Here is a 17,085-nt window from a genome sequence, read left to right as displayed (position 1 = left end):
GGACAGAAGCCTTTCCCACATGTCTGTAAGCAAGTTAAACTCATATGGAAAGGAAGCAGCATTTAAAGTTGATGTGAAATATTACCCAAGTTCACAGTGCAGGGATTCTTTCACTTCTGCTTCCTACCTAGTAACTATAATTACTTGGGCCTTGTTTTCTGAGTGACAGGAAGAGAAGATAACTAGATATTTCTTTTTGACAGAAATGGAAACCCCAAAACAAAGCCTTTGAAACACCAGTAGCCACTGAGTGTAAACCAGTATGATCCATAGAGAAATTGCTCAAACTTTAAAAAAGAAAAAAAGGGGGATAGGGCTTCTCTGGTGGTGCAGTGGTTAAGACTCCACGCTCCCCACTGTAGGGGGCATGGGTTCAATCCCTGGTCATGGAACTATGGTCCACATGGCATGGCTACCAAAAAAAAAAAAAAAAAAAAAAAGCTGTTCTTTGCAAGTCTTTGGATAGTCACTGAATTTATAGTAGTTGAAGGTAGAAACCAATTTCAGAAACCCTGAACATTCTCATCAAATAAGATCAGTTCCATATCTTACCTTGAGAACAAAGGCTGAAGAGACTGGCTCAAAAAGGAGAGACTCAGACAATTTAAGAACAAAACAGGTATATTTCTATTGGACTACCTGATACAGAGGATAGTGTGGTATGGATGGATAGTATGAATGACAAATAATACAAATATATTTTATTTGAAATAAACAAAAATGCTTACAGAGCTCAATGGGTCACTTGGAAATAAACTCTTGCTTGACTGTATTACCAAGCAGAAACAAAGCTGAAACACAAACCCTTCTTTTGACATGTATTTGGAGGAAGACACTACTTGGTTTTTAAAAAACTGACCTTCCCTTAAGGCCTGGTCATAGAAGTGTAAACAATGTAAATGAATCCACCATTACCAGTTATATCATATCTATGTTACCTGTGTATTCTGAGATCACACCTTACCTGCCAATAAACTTGGGGAGGGTTGCTATATCACAGTTATATTTGAGTTGGCAGGCAGGACTGAGGAAGTAATTTGGAAAAAGTTTTACATCCTATTTAGAACAAATCACTAGTATTCCCTTAAATAACAGGTTACAATAGAAAGATAGTCTGAACGTTGTCCTTCTCACTTTGGTTCATTTTTAGTTTTTGTTTGAGATTAACATAGTTGTTTGATTCATTCGCTTATAGTACAATTCTGCCACAAAGTATTAAAGCACAAGATACCTATTATTCCTTCAACATCTGCATTTTTTCAAGTTTTATACTCTATTATATCCCTAGTATGTCAGCAGTTTTTGAATATTAAAAAAATAATAATAAGTGGGTAAAACTCTTCTAAAAATGCACATGTCTACAACTATAATGGTACTAGATGAGAAGGAAACAGTGATGGAAGGGAAGAAAGCAAACACGTTCATTTGTAGGGAATGTGGTTCAAGTCTTTGGATTTAAAAACAACTTCCCCAGAGAAGCTGGCTATAATGGAACTTCCAGAAAACTTCCTTTGCCTCCAAAAAGGGTCTGAAAAACCCCAATCCTAATGTTTGAAACTATAGTTATGAGATGCTATAAATGATGATCAAAGCAACTGGAGGGAGAAGGATGAATGTGTCCTCCATTCAGCTGTAGTTTGTAGCATAGCCTCTTTAGCTGTTGGTTGATCAGTAAAAACCACTGAAGTACCAGAAGTGCTTTGAAGGATTGGGTAGAAAAGTACTGAACATATTACCTGTCTATGTCAGTGACAGGGCTTCATGGCTAGGAAAATTTTCTAAACAGTAAAATGACTCCAGGATAGATATCTCTCTCCATCATTAAATGTGGCAGAATTGAAAAAAAAAAAAGATTTACAAGTAGATATAGTGAAAACAGAAAATTACCAGGCAGAAAACACAAAAGAATCAAGACAATGCTATAGGTTCAACAGTATTCCATGAGGCTAGAAAACCTGTTAACTTTGAAAGCCCTAGCAAAATATCACTCTTGTTTATAAATCACTTATTTATCATATGACCACACATTGCATCCTTTCTTTCCATGTATTGAAGAATCCTACATTCAGCCTTTAAGCATTCTGCATTTCTTTGCCAATCTTGTAGCTGAGTATCTTGTTCCAGTCGATTTTGGTGCGGGTAACTGGAAGTTGCCGGCGCAAGGCCTTGAACGTGGTGTCTGACATTGTTTGATAGTTTTCACTAATTGCTGTCTGCAATAGATAATAGAAAATAAGTTGCTTGAACAGAAACCAGATATAGTCAAAGGACATGCTTGAGTCCCCTAAGGACATACAGGCTGTAAGATTTCTAGTGAGCATTTCTCCAATCTCTGAAGCAGGTTAAGAAGCCCACCTATATTATTTCTAAAACAAGGGCTATACAGGTATCCCCCGCTTTTCCTGCTTTATGTCACTTTGCTTTTACCAAAGCAAAAAGCAAAAACAGCGTTCAGCATTTGTTTTGCAGTGAGGCTGTTATAGGGGCAGGGTGCACCATGAGCAGTAACAGTGACCCCACCAAGCTCCTTCCTCAGGAATTACACTCAGCAGCTCAGCATCAAGCAAGCTGGAGCTGTGAACTGCATCTGTGAGCATCTGTGCTGTACCTCAATTATTTGTGCACCTGAAAGTAAGATGTGCTCTAAGGTAATTGCTTCTCTGCTTTATGCCATTTGGACTTAGGAAAGGTTTCACAGGAACGCTCTACTTTGGGATAGTAGGGGAAATCTGTAGAACCTTCCAATGCCAAAACCTTGACTGTAAGCAGAATGCAAGAAGGTCTGCAAAGCCTCACACTTACTAACACTGAGCAACATGTACATTTATGTTCAAAGGAGAGAGAAGTGTAACAAAATATGTTAAAAGCAAAATAAGGCATTACACCTAGAAAAATCAGCTTCAAATCATCTTACCTGATACTCATTTTCTGCATGCTCTATAATTTTAATAAACTCCTTAGCAGTTTGGACTTCATTCTAATAGAGAGGAAAAGGGGGAAATAAGAATTTTAAAAATTCTTAAGCAGTGAATATAATTCAGTAAGCAGTGAATAAAAAAAATACTAAAAAGTAAGTCCATCTAAACTAACATTTGTATAACAATTTAGTTTTTCAACCTTTCCCATTCACATTATCTTCTTTGATTCTCACAACCACTCTGTGAAATAGATGTTATTATTACCACCTCCATTTTGCAGATGAGAAAACAGAATCCTCTTAAGTGACTTGACCAAAATTATACAGCCTTTGAATGATAAAGATGGGATCCAAATCCAGGTCCTCATCAAAAAAACCCACATTTCTTTCCAATCTACTACAGTATGCCCAAAAGACATCATGATGTCTTGAAATTTTTATGCCTTGAAAATATCTCTGGTTTAAGATGATATAAACGATGCCCTCAGACATATCAGTCATATATTCTAAGCTCAGAGGCTCCTCTAAGCCAATCAATCACATTTTGCTTTACATGATTCGGGTACAAAATGAATTGAATCTCTCTCTTTCTTTCACAAGTAAAACAGAATTAAAGAGGGTGAGATTTAATGCCCAGGGCAGCATCCCAAGATCCTTTCAAAGAGTCAAAACTACTTTCTATTCATAATAATACTAAGACATAGTTAATTGCCTTTTCCACTCTCACTCTTATGTATGTACAGTCTAGTTTCATAGAAGCTATGTAATGTGTGATGACTTCATTACTCTTTTTCTTTTTTTTAAATAAATCTATTTGTTTATTTTTGGCTGCGTTGGGTCTTCATTGCTGTGCATGGGCTTTCTCTAGTTGTGGTGAGCAGGGGTACTCTGTTGTGGTGCGTCGGCTTCTCATTGCGGTGGCTTAGGCTCTAGGCACTTAGGCTTCAGTAGTTGCGGCTCGCGGGCTCCAGAGTGCAGGCTCAGTAGTTGTGGCGCATGGGCTTAGTTGCTCCAAGGCATGTGTGATCTTCCTGGACCAGGGCTCGAACCCGTGTCCCCTGCATTGGCAGGCGGATTCTTAACCACTGTGCCACCAGGGAAGTCTCGACTTCATTACTTTTTTTTTTTTTTTATCATCTTTATTGGGGTATAATTGCTTTACAATGGTGTGTTAGTTTCTGCTTTATAACAAAGTGAATCAGCTATACATATACATATGCTCCCATGTGTCTTCCCTCTTGCGTCTCCCTCCCTCCCACTCTCCCCACCCCACCCCTCCAGGCTGTCCCAAAGCCCCGAGCTAATATCCCTGTGCCTTGCGGCTGCTTCCCCCTAGCTATCTACCTTACTACGTTTGTTAGTGTGTATATGTCCATGACTCTCTCTCGCCCTGTCAAAACTCACCCTTCCCCCTCCCCATATCCTCAAGTCCGTTCTCCAGTAGGTCTGCGCCTCTATTCCTGTCTTATCCCTAGGTTCTTCATGACATTTCTTTTCCTTAAATTCCATATATATGTGTTAGCATACGGTATTTATCTTTTTCTTTCTTACTTCACTCTGTATGACAGACTCTAGGTCTAACCATCTCATTACAAATAACTCAATTTCATTTCTTTTTAAGTCTGAGTAATATTCCATTGTGTATATGTGCCACATCTTCTTTATCCATTCGTCCGATGATGGGCGCTTAGGTTCTTTCCATCTCCGGGCTATTGTAAATAAAGCTACAATCGACTTCATTACTTTTTGAGGGCTAATGTGTGAAGCACATATGAGAATCCAGTTGTCTTTTATTAAGTCAGACATTACACACTTTGTGAAAATGTAAATCAATGACATTCTTTTCACTGATTTTTTTTTAACTTGGAAAATACAGCTGTTTATTGTGAAAGTGAAGGTTAACAAGTAATGGGTTTGTTATTGTTATTTTTGCTTTAGATTTTTCTTTTTTGGCCATGCCACGTGGTGTGGGAACTTAATTCTCCAAAAAGGTATCAAACCCGCACCCCCTGCAGTGAAAGCACGGAGTCTTAACCACTGGACTGCCAGGGAGTCCCTGTTATTGTTATTTTAAAATTAATAAGTATTTTTAATATTTTTCGGTTTTAATTTCTACTAAGGTAGATAGATATAACACACATAAACAAAAGCTATTTGAGAGTGCTCAGTAACTTCTAGGAATATAAAGAAGTACTGTGAATGCACGAAAAATTATGTCCCTTCTTTCCAGGTATGGAACACAATACTGTTTGATTGAATATTCCTAAAAATGTTCGGTTTCTCTAATGATATGAATGTATGAATGATAACCCCTCTAAGGTTTAGTTTGGCAAACTTTCCTTCCTCCTGGTATTTATCAGTTGAAGATACTGCTGTTCTTTGAGCAAATCTCACAACTGAAAGAAAAAGAAGTTTGAATTCTCTAAAGCCATTATCACTATTCTCAAAGACTATGAACTAACATCAAGCAACCAACAAAACGGGCTGGTTACATACTAACAATTATAAGCTGCCCAAAACAAGGACCTACTGCTTAGCACAGGGAACTATACTCAGTATCTTAATAACCTATAATGGAAAAGAATCTAAAAAAAGAATATATATATACATACATACATACATATATATATATATATACATATATATATGTGTAACTGAATCACTTTGCTGTATACCTGAAACTAACACAACATTGTAAATCAACTATATTTCGATAAAAATTTAAAAATATAAAAAAGTAGAATCTTTCATAAAGTGCTTAAAAAAAAAGTAATGGCTGCCAAAATCAAAGTAGTGAAAACAACCTACATTTCTAGTGGCAGAATCAGTACTCAGGGGCCTCCATGGTGGTGCAGTGGTTAAGAATCTGCCTGCCAATGCAGGGGACACAGGTTCGAGCCCTGGCCCGGGAAGATTCCACATGCCGCGGAGCAACTAAGCCTGTGTGCTACAACTACTGAGCCTGTACTCTAGAACCTGCAAGCCACAACTGCTGAAGCCTGTGCACCTAGAGCTTGTGCTCTGCAACAAGAGAAGCCACTGCAAGGAGAAGCCCGTGTACCACAACACAGAGTAGCCCCCGCTCACTGCAACTAGAGAAAGCCCACGCAGCAACAAAGACCCAACGCAGCCAAAAATAAAATAAATAAATTTAAAAAAAAAAAGAAAAAGAAAGAATCAGTACTCAGGATCAAAGCTAATTTTTTTTAAAACAAAAACAAGATGAAAGTGAGACAGACATTAAATATTCCACACTCACCGAAACAGTTACTGAGTCCTGTACATCTTTATGACTAACCAACTGAACATTGCCATCTTCATAATAGTGAACCTGTGTGAGACAATGTTTGAGCAAGTTATGTAGGTCACATAGAAACTTACTGCTTAGAGCACAAATCCATGCCTTCAGCCATCCCCAAACTTATCAAGTCTGAGCAAATAATTAATATGACCAATGGTAATTTACAATGGTGGTTAAAATTCACAGAAAACTTAAATTTAAGAATTCTCTTTCCTTAGCAGGGAAAACTCATTATTAATTAATAAACAACATTTATTATGGGCTTGTTGCTTTCCAGACACTGTGCTACACATTGTGAATACAAAGATCTTAAATAAGATTTCACACTTAAAAATATTAAAATAAAATCAATTAACATTAGTTTTTCTCTGTGAAAACCAAGAAATTTTAATGGATCCTAATCCTTTACACATCTCTCCATATATACCATCATCGTTTTTGGTTAAGTAGATCTGACCAAGTGCAGGAAAAGCTTGATTGAGGGTTAAAGACAGGACTGAAAAATAAATATTCTATTGGTAAATCAGGCTACAAAAATAAGTAAGGCAAAAGCAGTCCTGAAAAAAAGTACGGCAAAGTGGGGTACTACAATTATGAGAACAATTAGCAAGAAGGAGGATTACCCAAGAGACAGACTAATCATTCAACTAGATGTAAGGCTCAGGAAGTATCAGCAATTTACAGGATAGGTTTAGTCACAGTCACCAAAAGTAACAAAACCTTTCCTAGGTTTCATCTGCTAATAAAAATTTCAACATGACTATCATCAATGTAAATCCTCAGAAATTGTTGCCTTCCCAGAGCTATCCTTTTGCTTATAGAATAACCAAAGGTTTAAATATCTTAATGACATTTCCAAATAACTCTCACTCCGATTTTTAAAAGATATGTAAATGAAGTAAGCTTTCCCCCAAAGTGATCAGCCAGCCTGGGGTAAGTTATAAATGAGGTCTGGGTACTGGGCCCTGTTGTAAAAGTCTTATCAGAAACCTCTGTGATGTGCGCTCTTAATTTATAGGTTTGCCTTGGCAAAGCTGAAACACAGTAACTTATTTCTTTCTAGGAGGAAAATAAATTTCCTTGCATAAATTTATAGTAAGCTGCCAGGTTAATACTGATGCCACAGTTACAAGAGGTCTAGAGCATAGGGCTACTCATAGACATAGTCAACAGGTATAGAACAATATATTTTCTTCGGTTGGGCTCCCCCAGAAGCCGACCCTGGGATAAAGATTTGTGAGGTAAAGTTTATTTCGGAGGTAATCTCAGGAAGCACTAGTAAGGACTAAGGAAATGAGACAGAAAAGGCAAGGAAGTGTTCTAGGTGCATTAAGGAACACATTACAGCTGCGGGCACTGGACACTGGAAGACTATGCAGAACATGCTTTAGAGTTGTCCCACCTGAGGGGTGAAGAAGCTGGCATATTTACCCACCAGCTTTTGAATGGCACTAAGGGCTGTGCCAGAGCTATGAATGTAATACTTCCAGTTTGCCTCATCTGAGTTGAGAATGCTCCTAAAGCTAGGAAAAGCTCCCAGGAAGAGAGGTGCAGCTACTTGTAGCAGGAAGTAATCAGTATGTACGAAAGAAGTGGTTACAGATGACATCTATGTATATTTCGATTAAATTATATCATTTCAGAAGGCAACTCTTGCTAATTGTTATTAAAGCAAGACTTAACCACAATACAATAGAGGTAAAATGAGGTACTGATCTTCTTAGATATCATTAACTGTTTAATCTGACTTCAGAGTTAGTTGGGCTTAAGAATTAAATCACCATGAATTTTGAAAGTCAAACCTGTTAGGATATCAGAAGACTTCAATCCAGATAGGCATCAAATGAGTTAATAAGCTCCTTATTCACCTGCCTGTCTGTTCTGACACCAGCATTAGAAATCTACTCTGCTTGGTTTATCACACTTGGCCATTCTCTCTAGTTCCTCTGTTTTATTTACTTGGTTTAAAACCTCCTGTCATTACTGTAAAATAAATAAATAAAATAGAACAACAAGTCCATTCATGTAGCTTTCTTCAGAGCTAAGAGTTAACCTTAAGTATATGTATATGTACACATTTAAACGAGATACATAAAAGACTCTAAGTAAGTTCCAGTAGCTGCTATATAGTCACTTCTTAATAATTAGTTATTTTCTTCTTTCGTAGAACTGCTGCTTGATAATTCCTGGAAAAACCTTAGGTTATCTTTGAAAGAGAAAAATAACAAGCAAGCAGTACAGTTCACATGACTATCCTTTATCAACCCAGAATAGCTCTGTTTAACTACAGTACTTCCCTAGGAAGGAGGCTTCAACTTCTATTTCTATTTACCATTGATCTCCTTTTGCATCTACATAGAGCTGTTCCTTATTTCTAATGTCAGAACAAGTATCAACTTGCATGTTTGTTTTAAAGATGTGATGTTTTAACATGGCCTATTAACATATTGGGATCTCACCTGAATCTTAAGTACTCCAACCACCTGGGCTGTAGATGGTGTGATGGTGAACTTCCATTCTGATCTCCAACGACCATTCCTATTAAAACACACAACACTGTAGAATTAACAATAAGAAAGAGGTGATTTGCCAAAAAGAAACAAGTCATTTCCAGTTTGACAAATCCAGGGCTCTATCCACTCAAATGTAAGTTTGTATCCAACTGGCCTAATCATAAGCCTTTTCTAAGTTATTCTGACTTTCACCTTTCATTTTTTATCTTGGAGTAGAAAACCATGCCTGTTCTGCTCATGAGAGCCTTTTGCACAAACAAACGGATGGGCCACTGAGTTATGCAGTAACTCAAGTATTATTAAACAAACTCAAGTAAAACTCACACTTCCCAATGGGTACTTTATTAATCACTTATTCTCACTCAATATAACAGTAATATTTGAAAGATAAATTATAAAATCTTAGAAGAAATCTAAATGATCCCATCCAAATCCCTCATTCTGCAGTAGGGAACTGAAGCCTCTAAGTCAGATAACTTATCGCAAGCTAGTTAGATTAAAAACCAAGTCTCGGGCTTCCCTGGTGGCACAGTGGTTAAGAATCCACCTGCCAATGCAGGGCACACCGGTTCGAGCCCTGGTCCAGGAAGATCCCACATGCCTCGGAGCAACTAAGCCCGTGCACCACAACTACTGAGCCTGCGCTCTAGAGCCTGTGAGCCACAGCTACCGAGACTGCACACCACAACTACTGAAGTCCCCACGCCTACAGCCCGTGCTCCGCAACAAGAGAGACCACTGCAATGAGAAGCCCGTGTGCTACAACAAAGAGTAGCCCCGCTCGCCGCAACTACAGGAAGCCCGTGTGCAGCAACAAAAACCCAACACAGCCAAAAATAAATAAAACACATTTATAAAAAAACAAGTCTCAACTGCTGGTTTGGTTTCTTTCCTATATAAATTAGATTAAAAAAAGGAGAATATTTACTTTCTTACCAGAAGTTTTTAGGCTGAAACTGGTGGCTTTCAATACATGCAATAATGGTCTGTTGCCCATCTATAGTTTTAGCATAAACCTATTGTTAAAAAAAAAAAGTTAGATTCTTGAAAACATATTTAAGCAACAAACACTATACAAAAGCAGTGTGCTAAATCCTTGGGGGAGATGAAGAGTCAAACAGGGTAAGCTTACAACTCAAGAGAGTTCATGGAATATGAACACAAACCACATGTTAAGTTCTAGAGAAGAGAGTGGTACAATGAATACAGAAGGAAATACTGCTTTAGGTTTAGGGTACAAGAGAGGTACCAGTTAGAATGGGCCTTACAAGACAGATGAGATTCTGGTAAGTAGAGACTGAGAATAAAGATGAGTAGGCAGTTCAGGGAGGAAACGGGGGTGCTGGTCCAGTGAATGACTCAATGGTAATTAGTTCTGTCAGGTTAGAGGGTGTGTGTGAAGTGGAACTGTGGAAGATAACATAGGATGGTAGATTTAGGCCATGTAGTAGTAGATGTAAGGTAAGAAGACTGGACTTTATTCTACAGGCAACGGACAGAAACCAAAACAACATGACCAGAACTATTATTTGGGGATAATAATCAATATTGGTGTACAGAGTACATGGGAGAAAAGCTGAAAGTTAGGCCACAGAATTAATCTAGGCAGTAAAATAGGGTAGTGTCAATGGGCATTAAGGATGCAGAAGCACAGTCAAAAGTCTGGCAATATATTGCAAGTAAAGGGCAAGAGAAAGGAAGGGGCCAAAGTACTTGCATGCTTGGGTGACTAGAAAGACAGTGGTGTCATTAACAAATTAGAAAATTCAGATGGAAATGTCCAGCTAGGAGTTAGAAATACCAACTGTTGCTTAGTGTAGGAGAGGTGAACAAAAATGTGATCACCAAGGAAAAGAAAAAACAAAAGGCTTTACAGTCCACAAAATGTTTTTATATTTATTTTCCTTTTGCTCTAATAAATATAGTGAAACACACTGTTATTATCTATAGATGATAAAGGTGAAGTTCATAGAGCTTCTTGTCCAAGGTCATTCAGAAAGTGGTTAAGGTAGAACCCAAACCCATTGCTTTTCTGACACAATATTCTGTAACTTCCCCTACATTAAATAAACTATGAGTTTTTGAGAGAGAGAAATACAGCAATGGGGAATGCCTACATTTACAAAAGTAGGGGAGAGGTAAAGAAATAAGCAGAGACAGAGTAAGAATAATTAGAGGGTACTGACATAGCAGTCTAAGAAAAGATAATTTCTAGAAGTAGCTGGTTGGCCTCAGTGTGAAATGCCATACAAAAGTCAAGGACCAAGAAAAGGACACTGGGTCAGGCAATTCAGGAATCATTAGTACCTCAGAGAGCAGTTTTTGTAGAGTAGGGACTGAAGCCAAAATTCATAGGGTTAAGAAGTGGATAAGTAATGAGGAGGGCACTAGTAGGAGCAGAATGCTCCATGGTTTGGTTGTATAGCAGAGAGAGAGATGAGGGAAGGGAGAAGTAGAGGAGAGGGAGGAGGGGCAAGGTGGAAGGAGAAGAAAAGTAACCTACAGGAATTACTATCTTAACTGAAGAAATGTCTTCCCTCACCCCATACCCAACCCACTTAAGGACAGGAGAAACAAAAATATTTCTAGGTACGGCTTCCCTGGTGACGCAGTGGTTGGGAGTCCGCCTCCCAATGCAGGGGACACGGGTTTGTGCCCCGGTCCGGGAGGATCCCATGTGCCGCGGAGCGGCTGGGCCCGTGAGCCATGGCCGCTGAACCTGCACGTCCGGAGCCTGTGCTCCGCAACGGGAGAGGCCACAACAGTGAGAGGCCCATGTACCGCAAAAAAAAAAAAAAGAAGATATGTTGTGGCTGGCCAAAGCCTCCAAATGATAAGGTAAATATAAGAAAAACAACACTCTAATAATGAAGCAGGCAGATACTTAACAGTACAGAAGCCGTTGGAATAATGATCTTTCACATAGGCCCTTAAAGCACTGTCACAGGATTCTCTCCAAGACTTCAGACCTCCATCTACTTCCTCTGGCTGGGGGTCACTTGCTTCTTTCCGTAAGTGATCAAACTTAAAGGAAATTTTGTTTCTTGGATCTAAAAATCTGCTATTACCCAGGTCACCGTGTTCTGTAATTAAGACCTTCCAAAGAATAATTACAAAAATAAGTAACTCTGTAAAAAAAGACAGTTCTTCTTGTCACATTTTACAAAACAAACAAATACAATTCTGGAGACGATTAACTTTTCATTTAGTCAGATTTCTCTTTCATAATCGATTTTTCAATCAATTCACATTTTTATTTTTATAAAAATATTATGGTTTGGGGTAAGTCAACTCTAAACTGCAACATTTCCCCCATTCTAACAATACTCTTCATTTCTTGGTTTCTGTTTAATATACAACCTATGTACATACATATAACTGTAATAACTTATATGTACACTTTTGTATTCCTTTTTCACATATTTCATGAACTTTTTCCAGAGTCATTACACTTAGCATTTAAAATAGGTGATACAATAAATCACGTGGTTCAAAAATGAAAAATACTATATAAAGTAAAATCTTTTTCTCACCTTTATCTCCCATTCACCAAATTCCCAACATATACCCCCTTTCCACACAAAGGTAACTGATTTTATTAATTTAGAGCAAGAATTGTCTTTGGCAAGCTATGCATGAGGTGGCATCTGTTTCTGTAAATAAAGTTTTGTTGAACACAGCCCCACTTGTTTGTTTTTGTATGGTCTATGGCTGCTTTCCTGCTACAATAGCAGAGCTGAGTAGTCAAGGCTGGCTCTTTGTCCCAATATTTACTATCAGATAATATTTACTATCTGACCCTTTACAGAAAAAATTTGCCAATTTCCGATTTAGATTATTCTTTGTTTCTTTTAACAAATAGAATTTAATATTCTAATTCTCCACCCCTTTTACACAAAAACTAGAATACTATAGTGTACTTTTTCTTTCTTTTTAAATCTGACATATCTAGATGATCTTTCCATAGTAGTGCTTAGAGAACTTCCTTGTTTATTATAGCCATGTATGACTCTACTGTACAGGTGTACAAAAATTTATTCAACCAGTCCCCTATTAATGGATAGTTTCTAATCTTTTGCTGTTATGAACAATACTGCAATGAATGTCCTTGTAAGTTCGTTATGTACAAATTACGTACATGTGCCAAGCACCCCTGTGGGATAAATTCCCTGAAGCAGGACAGTTGGGTCAAGGGTAAATGCATTCATAATTTTGATAGAGATCGACAAACTGCCATCACAGGATGTTGTACCAAGGTACAAGCACATTTCTTTTCACCTTAAAAGAAAAGTCATTTATATTTCCACTTTGGTGAACTATGTGTACCTAACTTTTGCCCACTTTTCTACTGAGTCTTTGGTGTTTTTCTAGTAGAACTCCAGGGAGATTATCCTTTTGCATGTGTTTTGAGATCCACATATTTCCCCCTAACTTGCCATTTGTCTTTTGACACAGTTACCATTTAAAATTAACTATATATGATCTCATTATATGTATATCTCATTATACATACCATAGTATACTTAATCATTTCTGAATTGAAGGAGCTTTAAGCTAGTTACAGTTTCTACCATTGAAAGCCCCTGTAAGTTCTACCATAAATAAAGTCTTCTCTTCTCCTTAAAAAGAATTCTTTGGAAAGAATTCTTACTTTTGAGATTTCTGTCCTTATCATCAGACTATCTTTAAAAACCTTGTTTATAATGACAGTAGGAAAAATCCATAAAACTATTTCCTTAGTCTTACCTTCATAAAGCTTTCTCATTATAATTTTGTAACTTCTGTAACTACAAGGTGAATATATTCACATTAAAATTTTAATTTGTACTTCCTTAATTACTATTAGTAGGTGATCTAACACTTTTCATGTTTGCTCTGTATTCTCCAATTGGGTACAGTTGGTTCATGTCTGTTGCGCATTTATCCACTGAACTCTTGGCATCACCCTTAGGTATTTGAATAACCTTTTTATTATGTTTGAGGTACATATTTTCTCCTTTTTAAATCTTATTTTTAAAATCTTTTGCAGAAGTCACTTTCTTTGATAAACTTTTCTAATGTTTCATCATTATTCAAGTTATGAATCTCTTTCCATTTCCTACTAAATTTTTATGCTTAAAAAATAGTTGGTGGGCTTCCCTGGTGGCGCAGTGGTTGAGAGTCCGCCTGCCGATGCAGGGGACACGGGTTTGTGCCCCAGTCCAGGAAGATCCCACATGCCGCGGAGTGGCTGGGCCCGTGAGCCATGGCCGCTGAGCCTGCGTGTCCGGAACCCGTACTCCGTTAACGGCAGAGGCCACAGCAGTGAGAGGCCCGCGTACAGCAAAAAAAAAACATATATAGTTAACCTTTAAACTATACTTGGAATTAATCTAGGTATACAGTTGGCTTTGGAAATCAAAATTAGATCAAACATACATTTTATCAATTATTTCCTTTTCCCTTCTATTTCACGTTACTTAGTTTAAGGCTCTACTGTCATTGCTTTATGTCTTTATGTTTGCTAGCATTAGTCTTCCTTCATTGTTCTTGATCAGAAAAATCCTGTATGGTCTATTACAATTGTCATTAGGAATTGTATGGAATCTATTTGAAAAAGCTTCACATATTATTTATATTTCTAAATCGGATAAACTTTCCATATTATTTATATTCCTTATTCAGAAATGTGGCATTTACATCTATTTAATTTTCCATTCATTTCTCTGATTAAAATGTGTGTGTGGGTGGGTATATATGAACTGTGTGACAGACTCTTGCTTGTTTCCTATCCAATATCCATTCTCTCCCTTTTCCTTACTAATAGAACCTCAAAGGTTTTCAAGAAGGCAATATGTCCAACTAAAGAGACAACACTTCTCAGCTAGGAATGATAAAGTGATATGCATTCTGGCAACAATTTATCAGTGGAAGGTGCTTCTGGAACAGCCAATAGCACCTCTTGCACCTTCCTCCTTCTTCCTTCCTGGAACATGCATTCAGTGCCCAGAGATGGATCAGCTATCTTGAGAACATGATAATGAAAACCATACATAAGGATGGCACAACAAAGAGCTAGAAGCAACTTGCATCTCTGATGATATGGAACTGCCGTAACATCCCAAAATATTACCTCTGGACTTCTTATGTGACAAAAATAGTCTCTATTTAGTTAACCCACTGTAGTTGATTTTCTATTATATGCAGTGATGGCATCTACTTTAATAACTCAAACATCTTTCCATATTTTCCTTTTATGTCTAGGTAATGTGTTGTTGTTGTGGCTAAGAATGTGAACTCCTTTTGACGATATTTTTAAGCTGGCTACCACATGTATATGGGAATGTTCTTATATCATATATCTGGACACAGACCTTATTATTTCAATAATTCTGCTGTATTAGTGAAGTATACAGTATCAACTGTAAGCAATATTTATCATTTATTTTTCAGTTTTTTTGTCTTTTATACTTATAATTAATCTAGTTCCATTGAGAAAATAAAGATAAGCACAAATATAAACTAAAACAAACAAAAAACAACAAACAAAACATATTACAGTAATCCTGTAATCCCAACATAGGGAGTTAACATTTTGGTGTATATTTTCCCACATTTCCATTTCTATGCACATCTATATACTATTTTATTTCTGAGTCTAAAGATGCATACATTCCCCTCATGATTTTACATCTCATAAAATGGGATACATCTTAAACTTGACAGCATATTAGGACTGTGTCATAGTTTAACTGACAGTGTTTTCTCTTTCTTAGTGGCGTATAAAGTAAGATGTACCTTTCACAGAATTTAAGATGCAGATTCTAATATAGTATAACTGTTCCTTTAAATATCTATTTAAAAAATAAACTAGCATAATGCTACATATTGCTTTATGTTTTAGCTTACTATATCATGAACATATTCCCAGTTCAATATTTCTATCAGTTTTCAATGGTTACATAGGATTTTGGCCTACAGATATTTTATTTATTTATTTATTTTATTAAAAAAAATTTTTTTAACATCTTTATTGGAGTATAATTGCTTTATAGATATTTAATTTAATGTTGGACATTTAGATTGTTCCCAATTTTTCATTATCATAAACCTTGCTTCAAATAATCTTTTTACACATTTATATACTTATTTCCCTAGGATAAATTCTATGGACTTGTGGGTTCAAAGGGGATTCAGACTTTTAAAAGGCATTTACTATTTGGTGCCATATTGCCTTTGAAGTGTACATTAATGAATTTGTAAAGCCCTTTCATATAATGTTAATAACTGTGGTAAAAATGGGAATATGTATTTGCTTTGTTTCTGTATTGGAACAGGAATTCTTGTTTTCCCGTTAAATATAATGTCTCCTGTTATTCTTACCGAGGAGAATTAGAGACAGCTGGAAAACTTGTGTAAAACTCAATTCCTTTTACTTTTAATGTTCTTGTTAGGGACAGCTCTCTCTTCAAAGAAACTCCTAGTATTTTCAGAGGAAGGAAGAATTTCCTAATATGTAGAATACCTACAAAAGCTAAGAATACTAAGACATGAATTTATTCAGCATCTTATCTTCAGACATCTGTTTTATAGTATTTCTACTACTTTCCAGGCACAGTCTATCTAATAGAAACAACTATTACCTGATCTTCATATCCTTCTATCTTCACAGGTGTGAACTGATCCATGTTATACTGGGCAAATGCACTGTTTTTTTTTTTTAAAGGGAGAAGAAGGAGAGAAAAGAATTATATATAAATAAATATAAAAGATAGTTCAGGGAATTCCCTGGCGTCCAGTGGTTAGGACTGCACACTTCCACTGCAGGGGGCATGGGTTCCATCCCTGGTTGGGGAACTACTATCCTATATGCCATGTGGCACAGCCAAAAGGAAGAAGAAAAAGGTAGTTCACAGAACAGTGAAAGAGAATGTATAATTGGGGTATCGTTCATTATGGCAATTATAGTGATGCTGTGCAAATTTTAGGTTTGTAGGATCTGGTCCCAAAATGAGTTCTGAAAAAGCAGTATGGACAGGGCAGAAGACTTTCCCAGGCAGCAATTCTTAAAACATTTTCTACAGTTAAAATCTAAACAAATTATGTATCACACCAAAATCTAAACAAATTATGTATCACACCAAATGCCTTAATAATAATTTGTTGCTCTGCATCAAAATCCTTGTTCCATCTCCCCACCCCACACTTGCCCAATCATTATCCAATTCTCATTTCCTCTTTACAGAGGAACTCTGGGCCAGTTGGATAGACAGTAACTGAAAGACTACTTTGTATTGAAGAATAAAGAACAGTAGTGATAAAGTCAGAGAACAGGGGCCCTAGAAAGCTAGATAGTATTTAGATTTGAAGAAGAC

At 36.9% G+C, this 17,085-nt stretch overlaps 1 protein-coding gene across 1 annotated transcript in view; it reads right to left on the bottom strand.

Moving 5' to 3' along the window:
- Positions 1–603: 603 nt before the first annotated feature.
- The window catches only part of CAPZA1 (capping actin protein of muscle Z-line subunit alpha 1), a 47,815-nt gene continuing 31,333 nt past the window's right edge, over positions 604–17,085 (bottom strand). The window contains exons 4-10 of the mRNA XM_065873510.1: positions 16,354–16,417; positions 11,621–11,827; positions 9,668–9,747; positions 8,678–8,756; positions 6,177–6,248; positions 2,915–2,977; positions 604–2,213 (exon numbers count right to left, since the gene is read on the bottom strand). Coding sequence (XP_065729582.1) covers positions 2,073–2,213; positions 2,915–2,977; positions 6,177–6,248; positions 8,678–8,756; positions 9,668–9,747; positions 11,621–11,827; positions 16,354–16,417 — 706 coding nt within the window. The 3' untranslated portion in view covers positions 604–2,072. The remainder of the gene's footprint in view (positions 2,214–2,914; positions 2,978–6,176; positions 6,249–8,677; positions 8,757–9,667; positions 9,748–11,620; positions 11,828–16,353; positions 16,418–17,085) is intronic.

The sequence above is a fragment of the Phocoena phocoena genome, chromosome 1, assembly GCF_963924675.1.
Source record: "Phocoena phocoena chromosome 1, mPhoPho1.1, whole genome shotgun sequence".
NCBI classification, from domain to species: Eukaryota; Metazoa; Chordata; class Mammalia; order Artiodactyla; family Phocoenidae; genus Phocoena; species Phocoena phocoena.
Note: the sequence above shows the minus strand (reverse complement) of the source record. Positions and strands in the feature narration are given on the sequence as shown.